The following is a 21,214-nucleotide window of genomic DNA, read 5'->3' on the forward strand; positions in this document are numbered from 1 at the left end:
TTAGATAATTTTTAGTGATTCATAGTCATTTCCGTATAGAACACACTGGCAGCTTTTTTCATGTATTAACCAGACTATGATCCTTTATGAAAAACCACTCCCTTCTAATAATGGAATTTGCAACTGAGCTGTCACAGATTGGAAGCAAAGCAAACAAATCCACTAGGTCAGGTAGGGAATGCTTTCCACCTGTTAATAACATGATGATCTCATCAGAAGCGTATTCAGTCAATAAGCATTGTCAAACATGGCTGATGGCGTGATAGACATGATCGCTAGAAACTATCATCTGTCTGTGAAACTGACGAATTGTCGCTGTATAGGCCCAACCTTTCTGTTAAAATGAGGTTGTTGTTTTTTTGTAAATATTGTTTACTATATTATTTACTAGACACGAAGTCCTAATATGAGCAGTTAAAGGGGCTCTATCAGCAAAATCATGCTGATAGAGCCCCACACATGCGTGCATAGCCTTTAAAAAGGCTATTCAGGCACTGTAAAAGTTAAATTAAACTACCCCCCCCCCCCCCCCGTTTTAAAATAATAACTTAAAAAAGAATGTTCTCTACTTACGGAACGTGCACCCTGGGCGGGCATTCAGGGTGCGCCGTCTTCTTCTTCCCCGCCTCTTCTTCCTCTGACGTCTTCGGGTCCCGTCCTCCTCCGGTGCTTGCTCGCGGACACTGATAAAAGAAAATAGCCCGGGCGCATGCACAGTAGCCGTAGTAGAAGCTGTGACAGAAGGTTCATTCCATTCTCCAGAGTGTTAAATAGGGTCATGCACTTGTACCCACTCCTACCCACTGGCTAACACGGTATATAAATAATCAGCCAATGATAAATGAGCTAAATGCACTCAGGCACTTTGTTGAAGGTATGGCAGGAAGACATCACATGGACAGGCATAACACAGGAGGATCTATATCACAATCCCTGTTCTCAACCTGCCGATAGCCCTTATCCCCAAAATGACTCCCGCCCTGACAAGGGCAGTCCCAAGCTGTCCCTTAAAGAATGCCCTATTAATCTCTAGTCCCTACGCGTTTCCTGGTACAGTTTACGCAACATTCATCAGGGGACCTAACTAAACTGACAAACAATGGCCCCTCCAATAAGGAGTTAAGTAACCCACAGTGGTGGGACTTATTTACAAGGCCAGCTTCCCAGCTCAACACTGACTTCCAACTGTTCACATTGACAGCCAATTTTTATTTTATTTTATTTTTGCATTTATTAGACCCCCTAGGGGTCTTGAACCCCAGGGGGTCTGATCACTAATGCAATACATTGCAAAAATTGTAATTTCTTTTGCAGGCTGCATAGAGCAGCCTGCAAAAGAGAAGCACTGCCGGCTGGGGAGCCTTTACAGGAGCTCTGAGGGGAATCCCCAGCTGGCTGGATCTGAAGGAGAACTGCAATCGATCGCCAGCACGAGCGCTGAGGGGAATTCCCGGCAGAAGCACTTCTGCCGATGGCCAGCCGCAGTTCCTATCTAAAGGATCGCACTTGAGAGAGCGGTCGCTCCCACTCCCTCCAGCAGCATGGCGGCACACTTACAGCGGAGATGTCCTAGCTCCCCATGCCTGCAATTTCTGATTGCAGGGAGCTCCGACATTACCTCTGTAAAAGTTACAGCGGAGGTGCCGGTTGGTATGGTGACCGCTCTGAAGCAGAGCAGCGCCATTATAGTTACAGACCCGGCATACCGACACCAGTGCGGGTGCCGGGCTGCAGCATCGCCACGCTCATAGCAGTAGCGTAGCGTTGCTATCAATTTCAAACTGCAGAAGTACTTATGGTACTTCTGCTAGCAGGCCCAGAACGCAGATACACGCCGGGTGCGGGCCTGAGCTTACGTGGCCACGTCACCCGACATGTGATGGAGTGGGGGGGGGGGGTCTGTATTCCGGGCCTGCTAGTAGAAGTACCTTAAGTACTTCTGCAGTTTGAAATGAGCAGCATCGCTACGCTCCTGCTATGAGCATGGTGATGCTGCGGCCCGACACCCGTCCCGGTGTCTGGATACCGGGTCTGTAACTATGATATTGCTGAATTACTGTAATGACCAGAGTCTAAGCCGAGGCGGACTTCTTCAGCACAAAAACTGTGCTGAAAAACTCGGCTTATACTCGAGTATATACGGTAGATGTAAAGTGTTTTTTCTTTAATAGAAATACTTGATTGTCACAAAGCCATTGAAATTTACCAGGAATGTGTGTGCTTGGTGTAGTAAGCTGAAATACTAATGTATATCTTTCTTTCCTTGCAGCATTCATCCAGTCAGACAATGTCATTGAAGTGCTTCGATTTGATGAAGGCGGCCTATTAGAGGTAAAGTTATGATGTGTTCCTTATCTGTTAGAATTGGACTAATGCAGGAGACTCCAGGGAGTTGTACCATTGTTTTAGTTCACTGTGCTACTTGTAGATCCCAGTGCTGCTTGTAAGGAGTCCTTTACCAGAACCCAGCATATCAACCCAGTCCTGCAGATGTATAGGTTAAGGTCACCAGAATTTTCCCTCTCTCGTAAGAAGGTCAACTGGACATGTTGTATATGTCTAAAAGATCAATAATGGACCAAACGCTTTTCGATCTCAATAACAAAACAATATCTGCGCTTACCAGAGGTTGCCTAGTAGATAGAGATGAATGAGTACTATTCGAAACGGTATTACGAAATGGTAGTTTCGAATAGCACGCTCCCATAGGAATGAATGGGAGCAGCCGGCGCGCAGGGGGTTAAGCGGCAGGACGCCGGCCCCAGCTGCGTGCTGGCTGCGTCCATTCATTCCTATGGGAGCGTGCTATTCGAAACTTTCGAATAGTACTCGCTCATCTCTACTAGTAGACAATCCTTTCTTACGCTAGGTTCACACTAGTGTTCGGGTGTCCGTTCAGACGGAAATCTGTCAGACCAGGTTCAGCCGTGAGCGGAGCTGAGCGTTTTATGCTCTCTGCCGCGAAACCTTTTTTTTTTTTTTTTTTTTTTAAAAACCAGACACCGAGTACTGCATGTCCGACTCTGTGTCCGATTTAAAAAAAAAACGGTTTCGCGGCGGAGAGCATAAAACGCTCTACGCCGGACATCTTTCAAATTGAATGGGTTTGAAAGAGTCCTGCAGGTTTTCGTCTCCTGCCTCTGTTTTGTGCAGGAAACGGAAACCTGCAGAACGGAGACCGGGCGCAGATGTGAACGAGCCCTTAAGCCACTTCAGTCACAATGCGTTTCTGCATTGGCACATCCCTATATCAGGTGCCGTGCCCACTATACACCTGATGAAGGGATGTGCCAAGCCAATAACACTATCACAACCCTTTGAGGTGAGCGTATATAATGTCTTTGGAGAAAAGTGCTTATGTATGGTAATGCACTAGGTACCTGCACGGTGCTGTTTCTTTTCGATTTTTGTAATGTTGTATGTGTTTGTAAGGGATGAACCAAGTTAACAAGTGTTCATCTGTCCACAGGTTATTATTTGCTGTAGCGGACTATGTAATAATGAATACAAGTTCCTCCAGCTTCCAATCTTCTGACACATCATTTTTTATTTAGTGAACACTCTAAAACTATCAGATTTGTTTCCAGTCTGAACAGGACTATATAAGCTATCAGCCCTGATGGTAGTGTATGTATGTTAACCACACAGTTGGCCCATCCTGGCACTATGCTAGTTTACCTATAGTATAATACTGGTTTTAACCAAGCTAGTAAACTGCATTCCAAGGGCATCTGCTGCCATGTCACTTGTATCTGCAGTAAAGCAACGTGTTCACCTATGAGTCACATCAGTTTAAGCATATGTATTATGTGAACTTAATGGCATGCTTACGTAGAAATCTAGATCATGGAGTGATTTTAGGAATTTTATTAATAGAACAATTATTTTTGATGGTAGCAGCAGGTATCCCTTTTTTTTTTTTTTTTTTCTTTTTCCTTTTTGACAGTGCTCCTGAACATTGAAAGTTATATGAATTACGTTTGCACTCAGTCAAGAATAGGCATGCCATGTACAATGGTTTCCTTCTTAAATTGTTACAAATACATTATGGTAAAGTACTTGCCTGTTTTTGGGTGTTAAGTTTCTTTGAACCTATAACTCATGGAGGGAAGGTTGTATATGGAGTCCGTCTGTGCATCCCTTGCTGAGATTGAGTGTGTTTATGGGAATGTTATTAAAGAGGACCTTTCATCAGATCGGGCACATGCAGTTTTATATACTGCTGGAAAGCTGACAGTGCGCTGAATTCAGCGCACTATGGGCTTTCCCGATCTGTGCCCTGGGTAAAGCGCTATTGGTCCTGGTACCGTAGCACTTTACAGTCAGAAGGGCATTTCTGACAGTCAGCCAGGAACGTCCTTCTCCACAGCAGCGCCTATCGCGCTGCACAGTGTGAGCGAGGAGGAACGCCTCCTCCCCTCCTGATAATACTAGTCTATGGACAAGTACTGTGAGCAGAGGGAGGGGACGTTCCTCCCCGCTCACACTCTACAGCGCGATAGGCGCTGCTGGGCAGAAGGATGTACCTGACAGTGTCAGGAACGCCCTTCTGACTGTAAAGCGCTACGGTACCGGGACCGATAGCGCTTTACCCAGGGCACAGATCGGGAAAGCCGATAGTGCACTGAATTCAGCGCACTGTCAGTTTCCAGCAGTATATAGAACTGCCTGTGCCCCAATCTGATGAAAGGTCCTCTTTAAACTATGTTCCAATTAAATCCAACATGTGTTTCACAAAAGATCCTCTGGTTGAATTGGATTTCTGCATCAGTTTTTTTTCTGTGGAAATAAATTCACTTACATTGGATGTGCAATACTGACTTCTCAATGTAGTAGTAATAATAATAATAATAAATTTATATAGTACCAACATATTCCGCAGCGCTGTACAATTTGTAGGGTTCAAATACAGATGCAAAACACATTCTTAGTAGAGATGAGCGAACAGTGTTCTATCGAACACATGTTCGATCGGATATCAGGGTGTTCGCCATGTTCGAATCGAATCGAACACCACGTGGTAAAGTGCGCCAAAATTCGATTCCCCTCCCACCTTCCCTGGCGCCTTTTTTGCACCAATAACAGCGCAGGGGAGGTGGGACAGGAACTACGACACCGGGGGCATTGAAAAAAATTGGAAAAAGTCATTGGCTGCCGAAATCAGGTGACCTCCATTTTAGACGAATAGTGGATTTCAAATCCGGGTCATATGAGAATGTGAACTTTGTGACTATGAGACAGGGATAGCTGTACAGGCAGGGATAGCTAGGGATAACCTTTATTTAGGGGGGAATGTTATTAAAAATAACTTTTTGGGGCTCTATCGGGTGTGTAATTGTGATTTTTGTGAGATAAACTTTTTCCCATAGGGATGCATTGGCCAGCGCTGATTGGCCGAATTCCGTACTCTGGCCAATCAGTGCTGGCCAATGCATTCTATTAGCTTGATGAAGCAGAGTGTGCACAAGGGTTCAAGCGCACCCTCGGCTCTGATGTAGCAGAGCCGAGGCTGCACAAGGGTTCAAGCGCACCCTCGGCTCTGATGTAGGAGAGCCGAGGGTGCACTTGAACCCTTGTGCACCCTCAGCTCTGCTACATCAGAGCCGAGGGTGCGCTTGAACCCTTGTGCACACTCTGCTTCATCAAGCTAATAGAATGCATTGGCCAGCGCTGATTGGCCAATGTATTCTATTAGCCTGATGAAGTAGAGCTGAATGTGTGTGCTAAGCACACACATTCAGCTCTACTTCATCGGGCTAATAGAATGCATTGGCCAGCGCTGATTGGCCAGAGTACGGAACTCGACCAATCAGCGCTGGCTCTGCTGGAGGAGGCGGAGTCTAAGATCGCTCCACACCAGTCTCCATTCAGGTCCGACCGTAGACTCCGCCTCCTCCGGCAGAGCCAGCGCTGATTGGCCGAAGGCTGGCCAATGCATTCCTATGCGAATGCAGACTTAGCAGTGCTGAGTCAGTTTTGCTCAACTACACATCTGATGCACACTCGGCACTGCTACATCAGATGTAGCAATCTGATGTAGCAGAGCCGAGGGTGCACTAGAACCCCTGTGCAAACTCAGTTCACGCTAATAGAATGCATTGGCCAGCGCTGATTGGCCAATGCATTCTATTAGCCCGATGAAGTAGAGCTGAATGTGTGTGCTAAGCACACACATTCAGCACTGCTTCATCAAGCCAATACAATGCATTAGCCAGTGCTGATTGGCCAGAGTACGGAATTCGGCCAATCAGCGCTGGCTCTGCTGGAGGAGGCGGAGTCTAAGGTCGGACCTGAATGGAGACTGGTGTGGAGCGATCTTAGACTCCGCCTCCTCCAGCAGAGCCAGCGCTGATTGGTCGAGTTCCGTACTCTGGCCAATCAGCGCTGGCCAATGCATTCTATTAGCCCGATGAAGTAGAGCTGAATGTGTGTGCTTAGCACACACATTCAGCTCTACTTCATCAGGCTAATAGAATACATTGGCCAATCAGCGCTGGCCAATGCATTCTATTAGCTTGATGAAGCAGAGTGTGCACAAGGGTTCAAGCGCACCCTCGGCTCTGATGTAGCAGAGCTGAGGGTGCACAAGGGTTCAAGTGCACCCTCGGCTCTCCTACATCAGAGCCGAGGGTGCGCTTGAACCCTTGTGCAGCCTCAGCTCTGCTACATCAGAGCCGAGGGTGCGCTTGAACCCTTGTGCACACTCTGCTTCATCAAGCTAATAGAATGCATTGGCCAGCGCTGATTGGCCAGAGTACGGAATTCGGCCAATCAGCGCTGGCTCTGCTGGAGGAGGCGGAGTCTAAGATCGCTCCACACCAGTCTCCATTCAGGTCCGACCTTAGACTCCACCTCCTCCAGCAGAGCCAGCGCTGATTGGCCGAATTCCGTACTCTGGCCAATCAGCACTGGCTAATGCATTGTATTGGCGTGATGAAGCAGTGCTGAATGTGTGTGCTTAGCACACACATTCAGCTCTACTTCATCGGGCTAATAGAATGCATTGGCCAATCAGCGCTGGCCAATGCATTCTATTAGCGTGAACTGAGTTTGCACAGGGGTTCTAGTGCACCCTCGGCTCTGCTACATCAGATTGCTACATCTGATGTAGCAGTGCCGAGTGTGCATCAGATGTGTAGTTGAGCAAAACTGACTCAGCACTGCTAAGTCTGCATTCGCATAGGAATGCATTGGCCAGCCTTCGGCCAATCAGCGCTGGCTCTGCCGGAGGAGGCGGAGTCTAAGGTCGGACCTGAATGGAGACTGGTGTGGAGCGATCTTAGACTCCGCCTCCTCCAGCAGAGCCAGCGCTGATTGGCCGAATTCCGTACTCTGGCCAATCAGCACTGGCTAATGCATTGTATTGGCGTGATGAAGCAGTGCTGAATGTGTGTGCTTAGCACACACATTCAGCTCTACTTCATCGGGCTAATAGAATGCATTGGCCAATCAGCGCTGGCCAATGCATTCTATTAGCGTGAACTGAGTTTGCACAGGGGTTCTAGTGCACCCTCGGCTCTGCTACATCAGATTGCTACATCTGATGTAGCAGTGCCGAGTGTGCATCAGATGTGTAGTTGAGCAAAACTGACTCAGCACTGCTAAGTCTGCATTCGCATAGGAATGCATTGGCCAGCCTTCGGCCAATCAGCGCTGGCTCTGCCGGAGGAGGCGGAGTCTAAGGTCGGACCTGAATGGAGACTGGTGTGGAGCGATCTTAGACTCCGCCTCCTCCAGCAGAGCCAGCGCTGATTGGCCGAATTCCGTACTCTGGCCAATCAGCACTGGCTAATGCATTGTATTGGCGTGATGAAGCAGTGCTGAATGAGTGTGCTTAGCACACACATTCAGCTCTACTTCATCGGGCTAATAGAATGCATTGGCCAATCAGCGCTGGCCAATGCATTCTATTAGCGTGAACTGAGTTTGCACAGGGGTTCTAGTGCACCCTCGGCTCTGCTACATCAGATTGCTACATCTGATGTAGCAGTGCCGAGTGTGCATCAGATGTGTAGTTGAGCAAAACTGACTCAGCACTGCTAAGTCTGCATTCGCATAGGAATGCATTGGCCAGCCTTCGGCCAATCAGCGCTGGCTCTGCCGGAGGAGGCGGAGTCTAAGGTCGGACCTGAATGGAGACTGGTGTGGAGCGATCTTAGACTCCGCCTCCTCCAGCAGAGCCAGCGCTGATTGGCCGAATTCCGTACTCTGGCCAATCAGCACTGGCTAATGCATTGTATTGGCGTGATGAAGCAGTGCTGAATGTGTGTGCTTAGCACACACATTCAGCTCTACTTAATCGGGCCAATAGAATGCATTGGCCAATCAGCGCTGGCCAATGCATTCTATTAGCGTGAACTGAGTTTGCACAGGGGTTCTAGTGCACCCTCGGCTCTGCTACATCAGATTGCTACATCTGATGTAGCAGTGCCGAGTGTGCATCAGATGTGTAGTTGAGCAAAACTGACTCAGCACTGCTAAGTCTGCATTCGCATAGGAATGCATTGGCCAGCCTTCGGCCAATCAGCGCTGGCTCTGCCGGAGGAGGCGGAGTCTAAGGTCGGACCTGAATGGAGACTGGTGTGGAGCGATCTTAGACTCCGCCTCCTCCAGCAGAGCCAGCGCTGATTGGCCGAATTCCGTACTCTGGCCAATCAGCACTGGCTAATGCATTGTATTGGCGTGATGAAGCAGTGCTGAATGAGTGTGCTTAGCACACACATTCAGCTCTACTTCATCGGGCTAATAGAATGCATTGGCCAATCAGCGCTGGCCAATGCATTCTATTAGCGTGAACTGAGTTTGCACAGGGGTTCTAGTGCACCCTCGGCTCTGCTACATCAGATTGCTACATCTGATGTAGCAGTGCCGAGTGTGCATCAGATGTGTAGTTGAGCAAAACTGACTCAGCACTGCTAAGTCTGCATTCGCATAGGAATGCATTGGCCAGCCTTCGGCCAATCAGCGCTGGCTCTGCCGGAGGAGGCGGAGTCTAAGGTCGGACCTGAATGGAGACTGGTGTGGAGCTATCTTAGACTCCGCCTCCTCCAGCAGAGCCAGCGCTGATTGGTCGAGTTCCGTACTCTGGCCAATCAGCACTAGCCAATGCATTTCTATGGGGAAAAGTTAGCTTGCGAAAATCGCAAACTGACAGGGATTTCCATGAAATAAAGTGACTTTTATGCCCCCAGACATGCTTCCCCTGCTGTCCCAGTGTCATTCCAGGGTGTTGGTATCATTTCCTGGGGTGTCATAGTGGACTTGGTGACCCTCCAGACACGAATTTGGGTTTCCCCCTTAACGAGTTTATGTTCCCCATAGACTATAATGGGGTTCGAAACCCATTCGAACACTCGAACAGTGAGCGGCTGTTCGAATCGAATTTCGAACCTCGAACATTTTAGTGTTCGCTCATCTCTAATTCTTATCTAAACAAGCTCTAATGCTGAAGGTGTGATAGGACTGTGGTTTATCCCGTGAAGCTAATATTGGTACATGAACATATATTTATGAAGGATATGGTTTATCCCCTATTATTCAATACTAAGCAGACTTATACATTTTTGCCAGTGCATATAATATACATGTGTGTGTCAGGCAGAGAAGGGGCTGCTCCCATTAACAGTGAAGCCACTTTGCATCCATTAGTTTCAACATATTAATATTTCCTCTGTTTGTACATGATATTGCTGTACGGATGTTATACAAATGATTTGAGTTATTAAGGTTTATTATTATTTTAGTACATAGTACAGTACATTAGATCACTATGTATCAGTGTTGCACAGACTTTGACCTGTAATAACACAATAGATCCTTCACTCATCCTGCACATGTCACTTATAGTCAATGAAGTCAGGACCTGCAAAAACAAACGCCCTCTAGCTTCACGTCAAACATAAATGTACATACCTAGTGGAAACTATTCCTGTGCAAACTTCTGACTGGGCTCACTAAAAGAGATTTATCAAATCCTACTGCAAAGGAAAAGTTTCCAGCTTTCCAAAGGTCTCTGGCAAGAAGAGTTTCTCTAGGTTGCTATAGGCAACTACTCCACAACTAGGTTTTCAGAAAACTACCAGATAGCCGTACACCTAGAAGAAAAACTCTTCTTTCAGAATTGCACAATTGTGCCAGCCAGGTGTCTTTATAGGGCGTATTTAACCTGGGTGATTGCTATAGAACCTACTGTAGCGTAATTAAAGGGAGTTGTCCAGAATTTAAAGGGAACTTGTCAGGACTGAGTGCAGCATGTTGTAGTGTCAAACGCAATGATTTCAGCATCACTTATGGATGTCCTAAAGGTGGTTTTGGAGAAAGTATGTTAAACTCTGCTGTACACAGGCCAGCGCCATCTCCCACCACCTTGACAATCTCTCCATATGCACAGTAATATGTGGCAGTAACTACTTATACTTAGGGCAATGTAAGGGGTCTGACAAGTGTTGTTTTTTTGTTTTTGTTTTTTATTAAAAAGGCACTGTTTTTGGAAGACAATAGCTATACTTTATAATCCTGTGCATCCCTTTTGTTGCAACTGAAATCACAGACCTAGTATGTTTTATGATGTACGTTAAACGCAGATTTCAGAAACAGTCTAGCCAAAGCTTATTTTTCCATCACTGCACCTGCATATATTGTATTCCTGTCTGTGCCATCATAATCCTTTTTACTTGTGACCAGAACATCTCCACTCTTAGGTATTTGTGCTCTATTCATTCCATGATACCTCAGAATCCCAAGGGCAGCTGGAAACTTTACTGTCTCTGCCTGCTGGGGGGGGCCAATGTAAAATAAATAATCTAAGTATACAGTAAAGGAGGCTGAGCTGTGATTTTCCCCTCTCCGACCCATAACTTTGTGACAGGAGTCAGTCTCGTTATCAGCAGTGACGTTGTGATCCTCTGTTCATTCATGTATAGTAATACATGAATGCAGAAATGTTTGGAGATAGAAAGGCAAACTAGGTCAAAAGAGAACACTTGACCCAGCTGAAGAGATGGATTAGCTTAAAGGGATACTACCATTAAAAACTTTTTTTTTTTTGTGTCGTTGACACGTTGGAATAGCCTTAAGAAAGGCGTCGCTGCGGAGTTCTCTCACAGCATTGGGGACACCCCCAGTGCTGTTTGAGTGCTTGTGCCCGCCCTCATTTGCATAAAGACTAAAAACGGAATATCTACCGAACGGTGGCGCGGAGAAGACTTCTAAAGGTAGGAGAAGAATAGCCTTTCTTAAGGCTATTCCGACGTGTCAACGACTAACAAAAAGGTTTTAATGGTAGCATCCCTTTAATCTAATAAGGCAGTACTAATGCTGGGTTTACATCTGCGCTTGTTTACCATTTGGGGATTTTGTTCTCCATTCCACTTGAAGAATGCTCGGTGGAAAACAGGCAGACCCAGTTTCTGGTGTATTTCCACAGGTAACCCCTTTTTAAGCAGATTGGGTTTCTGTTTTCTGGGTCCTCAAGCAGACCTGAAGAACCGAAACCTGAATACTAGTGAGAATCTAGCGTAACTGAATTATATATGTTGGGGAATAGGTACGTAATGAAAGAAAAAAAATAAAGAGTGGAAGAAAACAAAGCTAATTCTGAGCAATACTATTCCCTTGCTTTATTGCTCCATGTTCACTGCCCAGGGGTCAGGATTCAGCTTCTTTCAATTTCATCTTTTTATGAAAAGTTATAGCCGCTGACTGTGTAGTAAATTATTAACAGGTAAAACGCTTACAGGATTATAGAATAGAATCCATTAATATATTTAGTAAGATGAGTGTTTGCAGCATTATAGTGAAGATAGACCTAACAACATTTACCGGATAAATAATAATTGAATCCAGTAAAAAGTTGAAATAATGCTTTAGAAGAAAGCTGGTATACCTCCCCATACACACAGGGGTTTGTGTAGAGAAGTGTTTGCCGAAAGCCTGTAGTTGTAGTTTGTAGTTCTGTAGGCAAAACCACAAGTGTTGCTGCAGTGCCAAAGACTACTTGGCTTGTACATAGACAAGTGATAATTTGGAAACCCAAGTAAGATTTATTTGGTAATGTTAGCTACATGTAACAAGAGTTAGCCTGTGGGGCCCTATACCTCCTGGCACTTCTGCTGTACCTCCTGGCACTTCTGCTGTACCTCCTGGCACTTCTGCTCTACCTCCTGGCACTTCTGCTCTACGTCCCGGCACTTCTGCTCTACCTCCTGGCACTTCCACGTCTGCTATAGCTCCCGGCACGTCTGCTATAATCAAATCAAATAGGCTTTATTGGCACGTCCGAATGGATATTTGGCATTGCCAAAGCTAGTAAAGTGTGTGTGTGTGTGTGGGGGGGAGTTTGAGTCGAGTGTGAGAGTATGGGGTAAGGGGGTGGCTGATTTGGGGTATAACAGTCCATGAAGTCTTAACTTCCTCTTAGTTGGTGACCGCTATATGGGGAGGTGGGGTGGGGCAGGAGGTTTGGGGTATAACAGTCCGTAGAGTCTCATCTTCCTCTTAGTTGGTGACTACTATATGGGGAGGTGGGGTGGGGCAGGTGGTTTGGGGTATAACAGTCCGTGGAGTCTCATCTTCCTCTTGTTTGGTGACAGCTGGACACGTATTGGGCAGCGATCTCCACAGTGGCCTCTTCTTCTCCCAGTAGGATGTAGAGTTTCCTCTTCTCGTCTGCAGATATGAAGTCTGGGATGTGGGCAGAGAGTCTTTGGTAGTAGACGGCCCTCACAGCTGAGTATTTGGTGCAGTGTAGCAGGAAGTGGGTCTCGTCTTCTAGGGCCCCCTGGTCACAGTGCTGGCACAGTCTGTTCTCCCGTGGCTTGTACGTCTGCCTGTGTCGCCCCGTCTCCATCTCCAGGTTGTGGGCGCTCAGTCTGTACCGGCTCAGGGTCTGTCTGTGTTTGGGGTGGCGTATTCTCTCCAGGTAGGTAGCCATGGTCTGCTATACCTCCCGGCACGTCTGCTATACCTCCCGGCACGTCTGCTATACCTCCCGGCACGTCTGCTATACCTCCCGGCACGTCTGCTATACCTCCCGGCACGTCTGCTATACCTCCCGGCACGTCTGCTATACCTCCCGGCTATACTTGAGAACAAAGATCAGAAGCCTCTTCTATCCAGACATTTCTCCTACACTGACACTGCACAGACAGTGGCAAAATACAGTATTACTTGATGAATATTGAAATAAATGTCTATCCATGTATTGTTGGCCTATGTCCACCAGCGGCATTTTCTAGTGATATTGTACAAATTACTGTAATATTAGAATGATCCCTTACAGAGCAACATTCTGTTTTGGGCCGTGGGAGGGGTTATTTGGTGGCTGACCTATGTAGCGAAACAAGTCTCTGTAAATATTCCCTTGCCTATTAGGGTGTGTTCACACTACCATTATTTGTGTCCATTGTTGGCATCTGTCAGAGTATGTTAGCAATGGCCCCAAACAGACCTGTCAAAAATCCTATTCATTTCAGTGGGATTTTTAATGTTCTCTATTTGTCTGTTTTTGCTAGATTAGTTATAGGATGTTACTAAATAAGACCTTTAACAAAGGGCGCAGGACTTTTAGTACAAAATAAAAAAAATATATATATATTTTTTAATCCTATTAATATTATAAATGTGAAAGTTTGTGGGTTTGTGAGTTTGGATGTTCGGATGTTTGTTCCTCAATCACGGAAAAACCGCTCCACCGATTTGGCTGAAATTTTCCACAAACAGTCACTACACTCGATTGCGCAATAGGCCACTTTTCGTCACAATAGCACACATACGTTTGTGCCAGGACCCCCACAAAAGCCAAACTCACACCACCATCTCTGCAATCTCACACACTTTGGACCATAGCAAGCCACAAAATTCCTATTGCCCTCTACAGCCTCGCCCCTAACCCCACACAATCTTATATACATATACTTTACCACTTTGCCCCTCACCTTAACGATACTCCAGGAGGCGCTCTTTAACGCTCCGGAGCAGCCATGTTTGCCGACCCCCACCGCTCTGACAATCCGCGACACCGCCCACCCATGTCAATACCCCTAGGCGGTCTAATAAATGCAAAAAAAAAGTTTAAAAAAGTAAAAAAAAATATAAAAAATAAAAAGGATTAAAAATTCAAATCACCCCCCCTTTCCCTAGAACACATATAAAAGTAGTTAAAAACTGTGAAACACATACATGTTAGGTATCCCTACGTACGAAATCGCCCGCTCTACAAAGCTATACAAATATTTTTCGTGTTCGGTAAACGCCGTAGCGGGAAAAATGGTAAAAAGTGCCAAACCGCCATTTTTCCACTGTTTCGATTCTGATAAAAATTTTAATAAAAAGTGATCAAAGCAATAACATTTCCCGAAAATGGTAGAACTAAAAAGTACACCCAGTCCCGCAAAAAAAGACGCCCTATACATCCCCGTACACGCACGTATAAAAAAGTTAAGGCTGTCGGAATATGGCGACTTTTCAAAAAATAATTTAACACAGTTTTGAATTTTTTTTAAGGGGTCAAAATGTAAATAAAACCATATAAATTTGGTATCCCCGGAATCGTAACGAAACACAGAATACAGGGGACATGTAATTTTGGTTGCACAGTGAACACCGTAAAACCAAAGCCCGTAAGAAAGTCGCAGAAATGCCTTTTTTCTTCAAATCCACCCCATTCTGAATTTTTTCCCTGCTTCCCAGTACATTATATAGAATAAACAATGGTGGCATCATGAAGAAACATTTGTCCCGGAAAAATTAAGACCTCATATGGCTCTGGGAACGGAGAAATAAAAAAGTTATGGGGTTTAGAAGGAGGGGAGTCAAAAATGAAAATCAAAAAATGCCATCGGCGGGAAAGGGTTAACTTCAAATACTTCTGTCCCAAAGTCACTATGTAAAGTTTCTCACAACACCGTATAGCAGCTCCAATACAAATTACATTCAACACAAAAGTCTCACGTATTCTCTGAAATACAGCAAAAACAAGATACAAACTTACATTTCATATCCCATACCTTATACACAGTACGAAAACCTTACCCACGCCTGTATATACCCACTTCTACAATCACCGCAGACGAAGTCGCGGGTACCAGCTAGTATATAAATAATTTTAATTTAATGTTCATGGGTAACAGGTGATGGTTATGTATCTGTTCTTTTGAGTTTGCACAGAAAGCATAATGGAAAAAGACTGTATCATAACAAACAATTATGATTTGTGTAAAAATGGATACCGTTACATCAGTTAGCGTGTTTTTTTTTTTGTTGTTGTTTTTTTTTGGTTGATCCGTATGATAATGGACTGTGTTTGTCTTTGTTGTGACAATTGATTAAGTTCCTGGTGGTCTTGAATCTTACCTGACTGCTTCTACTGTTTATTTACAGACAGAGACCACCATCGGCCTCAGTTCATATCAGCAGAAAAGGTAAGTCATTCCTCGGTGCTGCTTTCCTTTCCTGACAGAATTCCTGGGAGTCTTCTGCTTAGAGGAGAGCCTGGGACTGTGTTACACTGTGGACAGGGCTATTGATTTTACTGTTCAAGGCGCCTTTGCGGTTTCCTTTGTGATACCTCAAGCATAACCCTATTAATGTCAGAGAATCAATAGTGAAACTTAGATTTTCACTTACAACTTATGACTGTGTTGAATATTTTTAGATTGGCAATGTAAAATTATTTGTGCTCTTAACTGAACTGGCTTCCTGTGAAACCATGCGGCAGTGGAAACAAATGTCATGTCTTAGGCATGGCTTTCTATACCAGAAACATCAGTGTGTACTATTGAAAGTGTGTGGTTTTTTTTTTTTATATTATCAGTATTGTAATCATTATTATTGTTTAGTTTTACGCTTATACTTAAATTAGTTCTGTGTATATAGAGAGTTAAAAAACCAGAAGTGTGAATGACCTCTAACCTTTAGGCTCTGTACTTGTTGTAGTGCAATCTCTTCTGCAGCTGCTGTTTTTGTGTCATCCACTGAAAACCTAAATGTATCCATACACCTTTTATACTGTCAGTAATACCCTTGTTCAGTAGGTGTTTCTTTATGACATTTGTTGGGGGCAAAACAAATGTTTAAAGATTTGTTTCCCCGAATGTGTGATCGGTGGACAACCAGAGCACTCCTATATGTATAATGCTAGGTTCACTCTAGCGTTCAGGTTTCTTTTCCAAAAGACAGAGGCCCTGTCCGCTTAAAAAGTGGTTGCACGTGGACCCCGTAGAATAAAATTGAGTCTGACGGGTCTTTGCCCGTTTCAGTCCTCCTTGCAGGACTTTTCTCTCCACCGAATTTAAGTGGAATCTGAGACTATTTTTCCTATGGAGACTCGAACAATAATGTGAACTTGACGTAACAGAGTTGGCAGATCCTGCAGATACCAGAGGATTCAGACAACTTTCTATTGTTTCTTTGAAGTTTAATGTTTGCCATGATTTCAATGGGATGCTGAACCTATAAAGTGTATGAGGAAAGCAGTGTCTGCCTTCAGGGTGGAAGGTTCTGTATGGCTGGTTCTTTGTTTCCCGGGAGATAAACCCTTGCTACAGATATCTGGTAGCTTTTTATCCCTGTCACCCATAGACTTTAACACACTCCTCTGGGTAGACTTTTTCTACAAAATTTTGAAGTGAACAGTAGAATAGAACTGTCATGCTTGAACATGCTTAAACTGTTGCCTCTGATCTGGGACCATACAATTAGCTTAAGAGGTTTTTCCAAGATTTTGATATTGATGATCAATCTTTAGGAATGAGAATCAGATTAGTGGCACCTCTGCAGATCAGCTGTTGAGGAGGCCTCTTTACTGCATAGAAAGGACATTTCCATTGATGGTATAATGGCTATGTTTGGTATTGCAAGTCAGTCCCCTTTATCCAAATGAATGTGACATTACGGACTACAAATAGTATGTTGTGCTCACTGGAGCTCTGATCCCTTCTCAAACAACTGATCGCAGTGTATCTGACCCCACTGATCTGACATTTCTCAAACATCAGTCATCGGTTTTAAAGTCCTGGAAAACCCCTTTAAATGTAATTGTGCAGAATGCTGTACTATAGTTCAGTGTGTTGTGCAGCCTGTATCAGCCCCTAACCAGCCTGGTCTCATCTGCTGCTGGGTACTGGAGTTCTTCTCTTTTGGATTCTGTTTTCAAGGCCTTTGCAATGAATTGTGAATATGTTTCCACTGGTTCAGAGTACTCCATAGTTAAGGCTTATGGGGCCCAAAATAGTTGATCAAACATTTCACAAAATGAATTGTGGCTAAAGTGACATCTTTTCTAACACATTAAATATCTGTACAGTTTTCTTCATTATCTGGTCCCCGACTTAAGCCGCCATTTACACACATTTACTATTCTGGTTGGATCATGTGCACACATTGCAAGTTTAGCAATAACAGCTGTTGGATGTGAGTGTGCTTTGTCCATCTACATAAGGTAATACAGCGTGACAGTGTCAGCTCCGAGGTGAAATCTGCGATGTCGTGTGGATAACCTTTTTGTTAATTCACATTATATTAACTTTATGCTTTTACCTCTGAACAGCGGCTTGCTTTACCTCATTTCCCTAAAATGTGCAGAAGCTGTCAGGCTGCTCCCTGCCTTGTTCTCTATGGAGATCTGCTATGCAGGCCATTTACTGGTTGGCAGAAGTGCTGGAGAGACTTTGTGCGTTTACAGATGTGTGTTTTCTAATGTGAGTGAGTCATTGCGGCAGCTAGTACTTCCCCTATAAATAGAGCAGGAGAGGTGTGTGAAGTGGCTCCTAATGATTGGCTGCTCTCTACAAGGCAAGGAGCGGAAGACATGACAGCGCCCTTGTATGGGAGTGCCTGACTGTGGTGACTTGTCACTCTGTGCATTCCTACTGGGAGCACTAACAGCAATAACCTATAATCTTTTCATTGAGCTTTGTGTTGAACGTCTGAAAGCATATTATAGTGCTGATACAGAAGTCTTAATGGTGTCTCATACACTGATCAGCCACAACAATAAAGTGGTTCAAGCATTTCCATAGGCTGTGTGAGATAATAGGCACTTACAAAGAGGAACTGTCAGTCTTCTAGCTATGACAAGAGCAGCAGCACACATGTTCAGCCCCCACTTATTCTATCTACTTCTCACTGTGGTTGTGTGGGACCGCTCTTCTAGTGATTGTTGGTGGTCCCATTAATAGGGTCTCGATAGTCCAAAATTCTACCAACAAATTATGAGAAGCTTTTTGAAGGCTGCCCAAAATGTTTGATGCAGGTTGAACAATTTAAAGGGGTTATCTGGTTTCTAGCATTAATGGTTGCTTAGTTGCTTAGTTTGTGCAGTCAGTGAGCAGAGCGGCTTGTGGTATGCAAACATTACTGAGAGCTGCTCCATCTTAGTACAGGTGATCTGCAGGGGTTCTGGGTGTCAGACATCAGCTGATCTAATAATAGGAAGGCCATATCAACTGTAGAAACCAAATAACCCCTAAAAAGGGAGTTGTCCGAGATAAAATAATTGTACCCTAAAGTAACCCCCCCCACTTCTAACTTTCTTACTTTATAAAAAGTAAAGTGTAAATGTGCCCAGATGGGTGGGTCAGAAATAGAACATTACCAATACTACCCTCCAACATCCCCCCCCCCTTCCCCCTCCGTCATACTTACCTGTCATGCTGAAATTTCCCCACTGTGGGACTATTAAAGGATTATCTTATCTTATCTTCATGTTCATATCTTCTGGGCATGAAACATTATTTCCTTTAAATGTGGATAGAAGGATCCATCCTCTAATGTATTCACAATATAGCCCAACTGCTGGCACTCTGTCTATTGTATCAGAAGAAGTAAAGAGAATAAGCTGGTGGCACAGAACAGGACAGGAAGGCAGGTAAGTATGATGGGGTGGAGGTGCCGGTCTGAGTTGGGTAGCTAGGGCTTGTAGTCCGCGGGCTAGCTAGGGAAACAGGCAGGTGGTGTGAGTGATGAGCAATGCATCATGGTAGTTGTAGGAGAAGAGAGCAGGAAGCTACCCATGTAAACAAATGCAGAGAATGCCAGTAGCTCCCAAAGAAACCCAGAAATCACTCAAAACACTGCTAAAGGTATTTGAGTGCACTTATTAACCCATTAATAACAGACTTTAAAAAAAAAAATAATAATTCTTTTTTTTTTTTGCCTGGAAAACCCCTTTAAAGGCAATGCTACAAAATATTTATTTATTATGCTTGCTTGTATAGTGCCAATATATTCCGCAGCGCTTTACAGTAAACTATACATGATTTCTATAGTAGTATTCTGACACTTCACATTCCTAAAGGGGTTGTCTGGGATATTATACTAGTTTCAGCAAAGAGGCCGGGGAAGGTGAAAAATAAAAACAAAAACTTACTTGCCTATCCCTGGTACTTTGTCCTCTGTTGCTGTCCGGTCAGAAGATCTCACCTCACATGACCTCTGAGACCAATCGACGGCCTATGGAAAGGAATCAGGACGTTGCTAGTATAAGTCAACTGCAATACCCTGACTCAAATCCTAGGCCCTTGATCGGCCTTGACGGTCATGTCCACTGGAACAAAACCCCCGGGCGCAGTAGGAACTCTGTTGGAGACACCAGAGAATTGGGGACAGGGAAGGCCCGGTTCACATCTGCGTTCAAGTCATTCCATTCCCCTCTCCGCATGAAAAATGGGGAGAGAAAGGCGCTGCAAGCAGCACTTTTCTCTCCACATTTTTGTGCGGAAACCACACGGAGCCCATTATAGTCTATGGGGTCTGTGGGTTTCCTAAGGTAACTGCTTTTTTATGCAGACTAGGTTTCCTTTTGAGGGTCCCCAAATGGACTCCCTGAACAGAAACCCATGCACAGATGTGAACCGGGCCTAAGTATTATGTCAGTGAGGGGTGGGTGAGGAGGGGAGGCCCCCACTTTCCTCAGCCTCCTTGCCAAAACCTGTATATCCCTGGGACTACTTTAAAGCTAATCTCCAGCCAAATTTATTATGCTATAACTCTGTAAAGCAGAGCATACTAATGTAAAGTGTACGAAGCACTCGCTCACCAGTTGCATTGTTCACTTTATTCAGTGTCTGAATGGTCTCCGCGGCTAGTCATGTGATCGGCAGACTGACCTGCTGATTCACTCACTAGCTGGAAGTTTCTGATTTTGAAGTAGGAGAGCATAAGGTCCACGTTCTCCTAGTTACATAGAAAAGTGACATCCTGCTGGTGTGTGAATCAACAAGTCAGTCAGAAGTCACTTTTTCTATGTAAGTGTGTGAGAGCCTGGATCTTACACTATCATAGATTTCCACAGAAATCAGGGAATTGTGCCTGGTGTGTGAATCTGCAGATTAGTCTGTAGATCACATGACCAGCCTCAGAGAGCGTTTGGAGGTTGAATAAAGTAAGCACTATACAAGGTGCGCTGTTCACGTTACAATGTTATGCCCTGTACTACAAGGTAGTAGCATAATAAATCTAGAGTTGGGCTTTAATATATAGTAGTGGACCTAACTGACCTAAGAAAGGGAATGTGTGCAAGGATGAAACCTGAGAAATTGTGTAAAATGAATGGGGCTAAACTATATGTAAACTTGTGACTTCAACTATGCAACTCCAATGTTAGTGATCAGACATTTATAATACATATGGTTATTTTTAAACATGAAAAAGAGAAGTAATGTTTGTTTTGTAAAAGTTATGTGAAGGTTACATATGGTTTCCTTTTTACCGTTATTCATTATTTACTATGCACCTGTTTGTCTGGTAAATATCAGTAGAAGTCTATGGGGTCATTCTGTATGCTTCTGACTTCATGTGGACCCATAAAAAAGTTTCTTTTTGGTTTATTGGAAGTTGACAGAAGTAAAATCTTGCCATGCTTCACAAAATGTTGAATTATTTCCCACTAGAATTATTACTTTAACCCTTTAAAGGGGCTCTATCTCTGGGAAACGTCATTTTTAACTAATCTCCTTGCATAGACTTTAGAAAGGCTATTCCACACATAAACATAGAAAGATGTCCACAGCTCCTAAATTCGTTGGTATCTTAGATTCAAATCACCCTCTCAAGTGCCCGAAGACACCCTCCGATTAGGGTAGAAAGGAGATACAAAACATAGCAAAAAAGTCCTCAGCACAGAAAGGTGTATCATAAAAAATAACCTTTATTTCCAAAAAATATAAAACCATATTAAAGCACCAGACATAAAAAAGAGGTAAGTGAAAAAAATGAA

At 44.4% G+C, this 21,214-nt stretch overlaps 2 protein-coding genes across 5 annotated transcripts in view; both read left to right on the forward strand.

The window, feature by feature from the left end:
* The window catches only part of INPP4A (inositol polyphosphate-4-phosphatase type I A), a 528,838-nt gene extending 524,211 nt beyond the window's left edge, over positions 1 to 4,627 (forward strand). The window contains exon 27 of the transcript XR_012715090.1: positions 4,597 to 4,627. The gene's annotated coding sequence lies outside the window, so the exon portion shown is untranslated. The remainder of the gene's footprint in view (positions 1 to 4,596) is intronic.
* Positions 1 to 21,214, forward strand: part of TMEM131 (transmembrane protein 131) — a 121,498-nt gene that overhangs the window by 20,599 nt on the left and 79,685 nt on the right. For all 4 annotated transcript variants that reach the window (XM_075265169.1, XM_075265170.1, XM_075265171.1 and 1 more), the window contains exons 2-3: positions 2,270 to 2,331; positions 15,379 to 15,419. In XM_075265169.1, the coding sequence (XP_075121270.1) occupies positions 2,270 to 2,331; positions 15,379 to 15,419 (103 nt within the window). The remainder of the gene's footprint in view (positions 1 to 2,269; positions 2,332 to 15,378; positions 15,420 to 21,214) is intronic.

The sequence above is a fragment of the Leptodactylus fuscus genome, chromosome 2 (assembly GCF_031893055.1).
Source record: "Leptodactylus fuscus isolate aLepFus1 chromosome 2, aLepFus1.hap2, whole genome shotgun sequence".
Lineage (NCBI taxonomy): Eukaryota > Metazoa > Chordata > Amphibia > Anura > Leptodactylidae > Leptodactylus > Leptodactylus fuscus.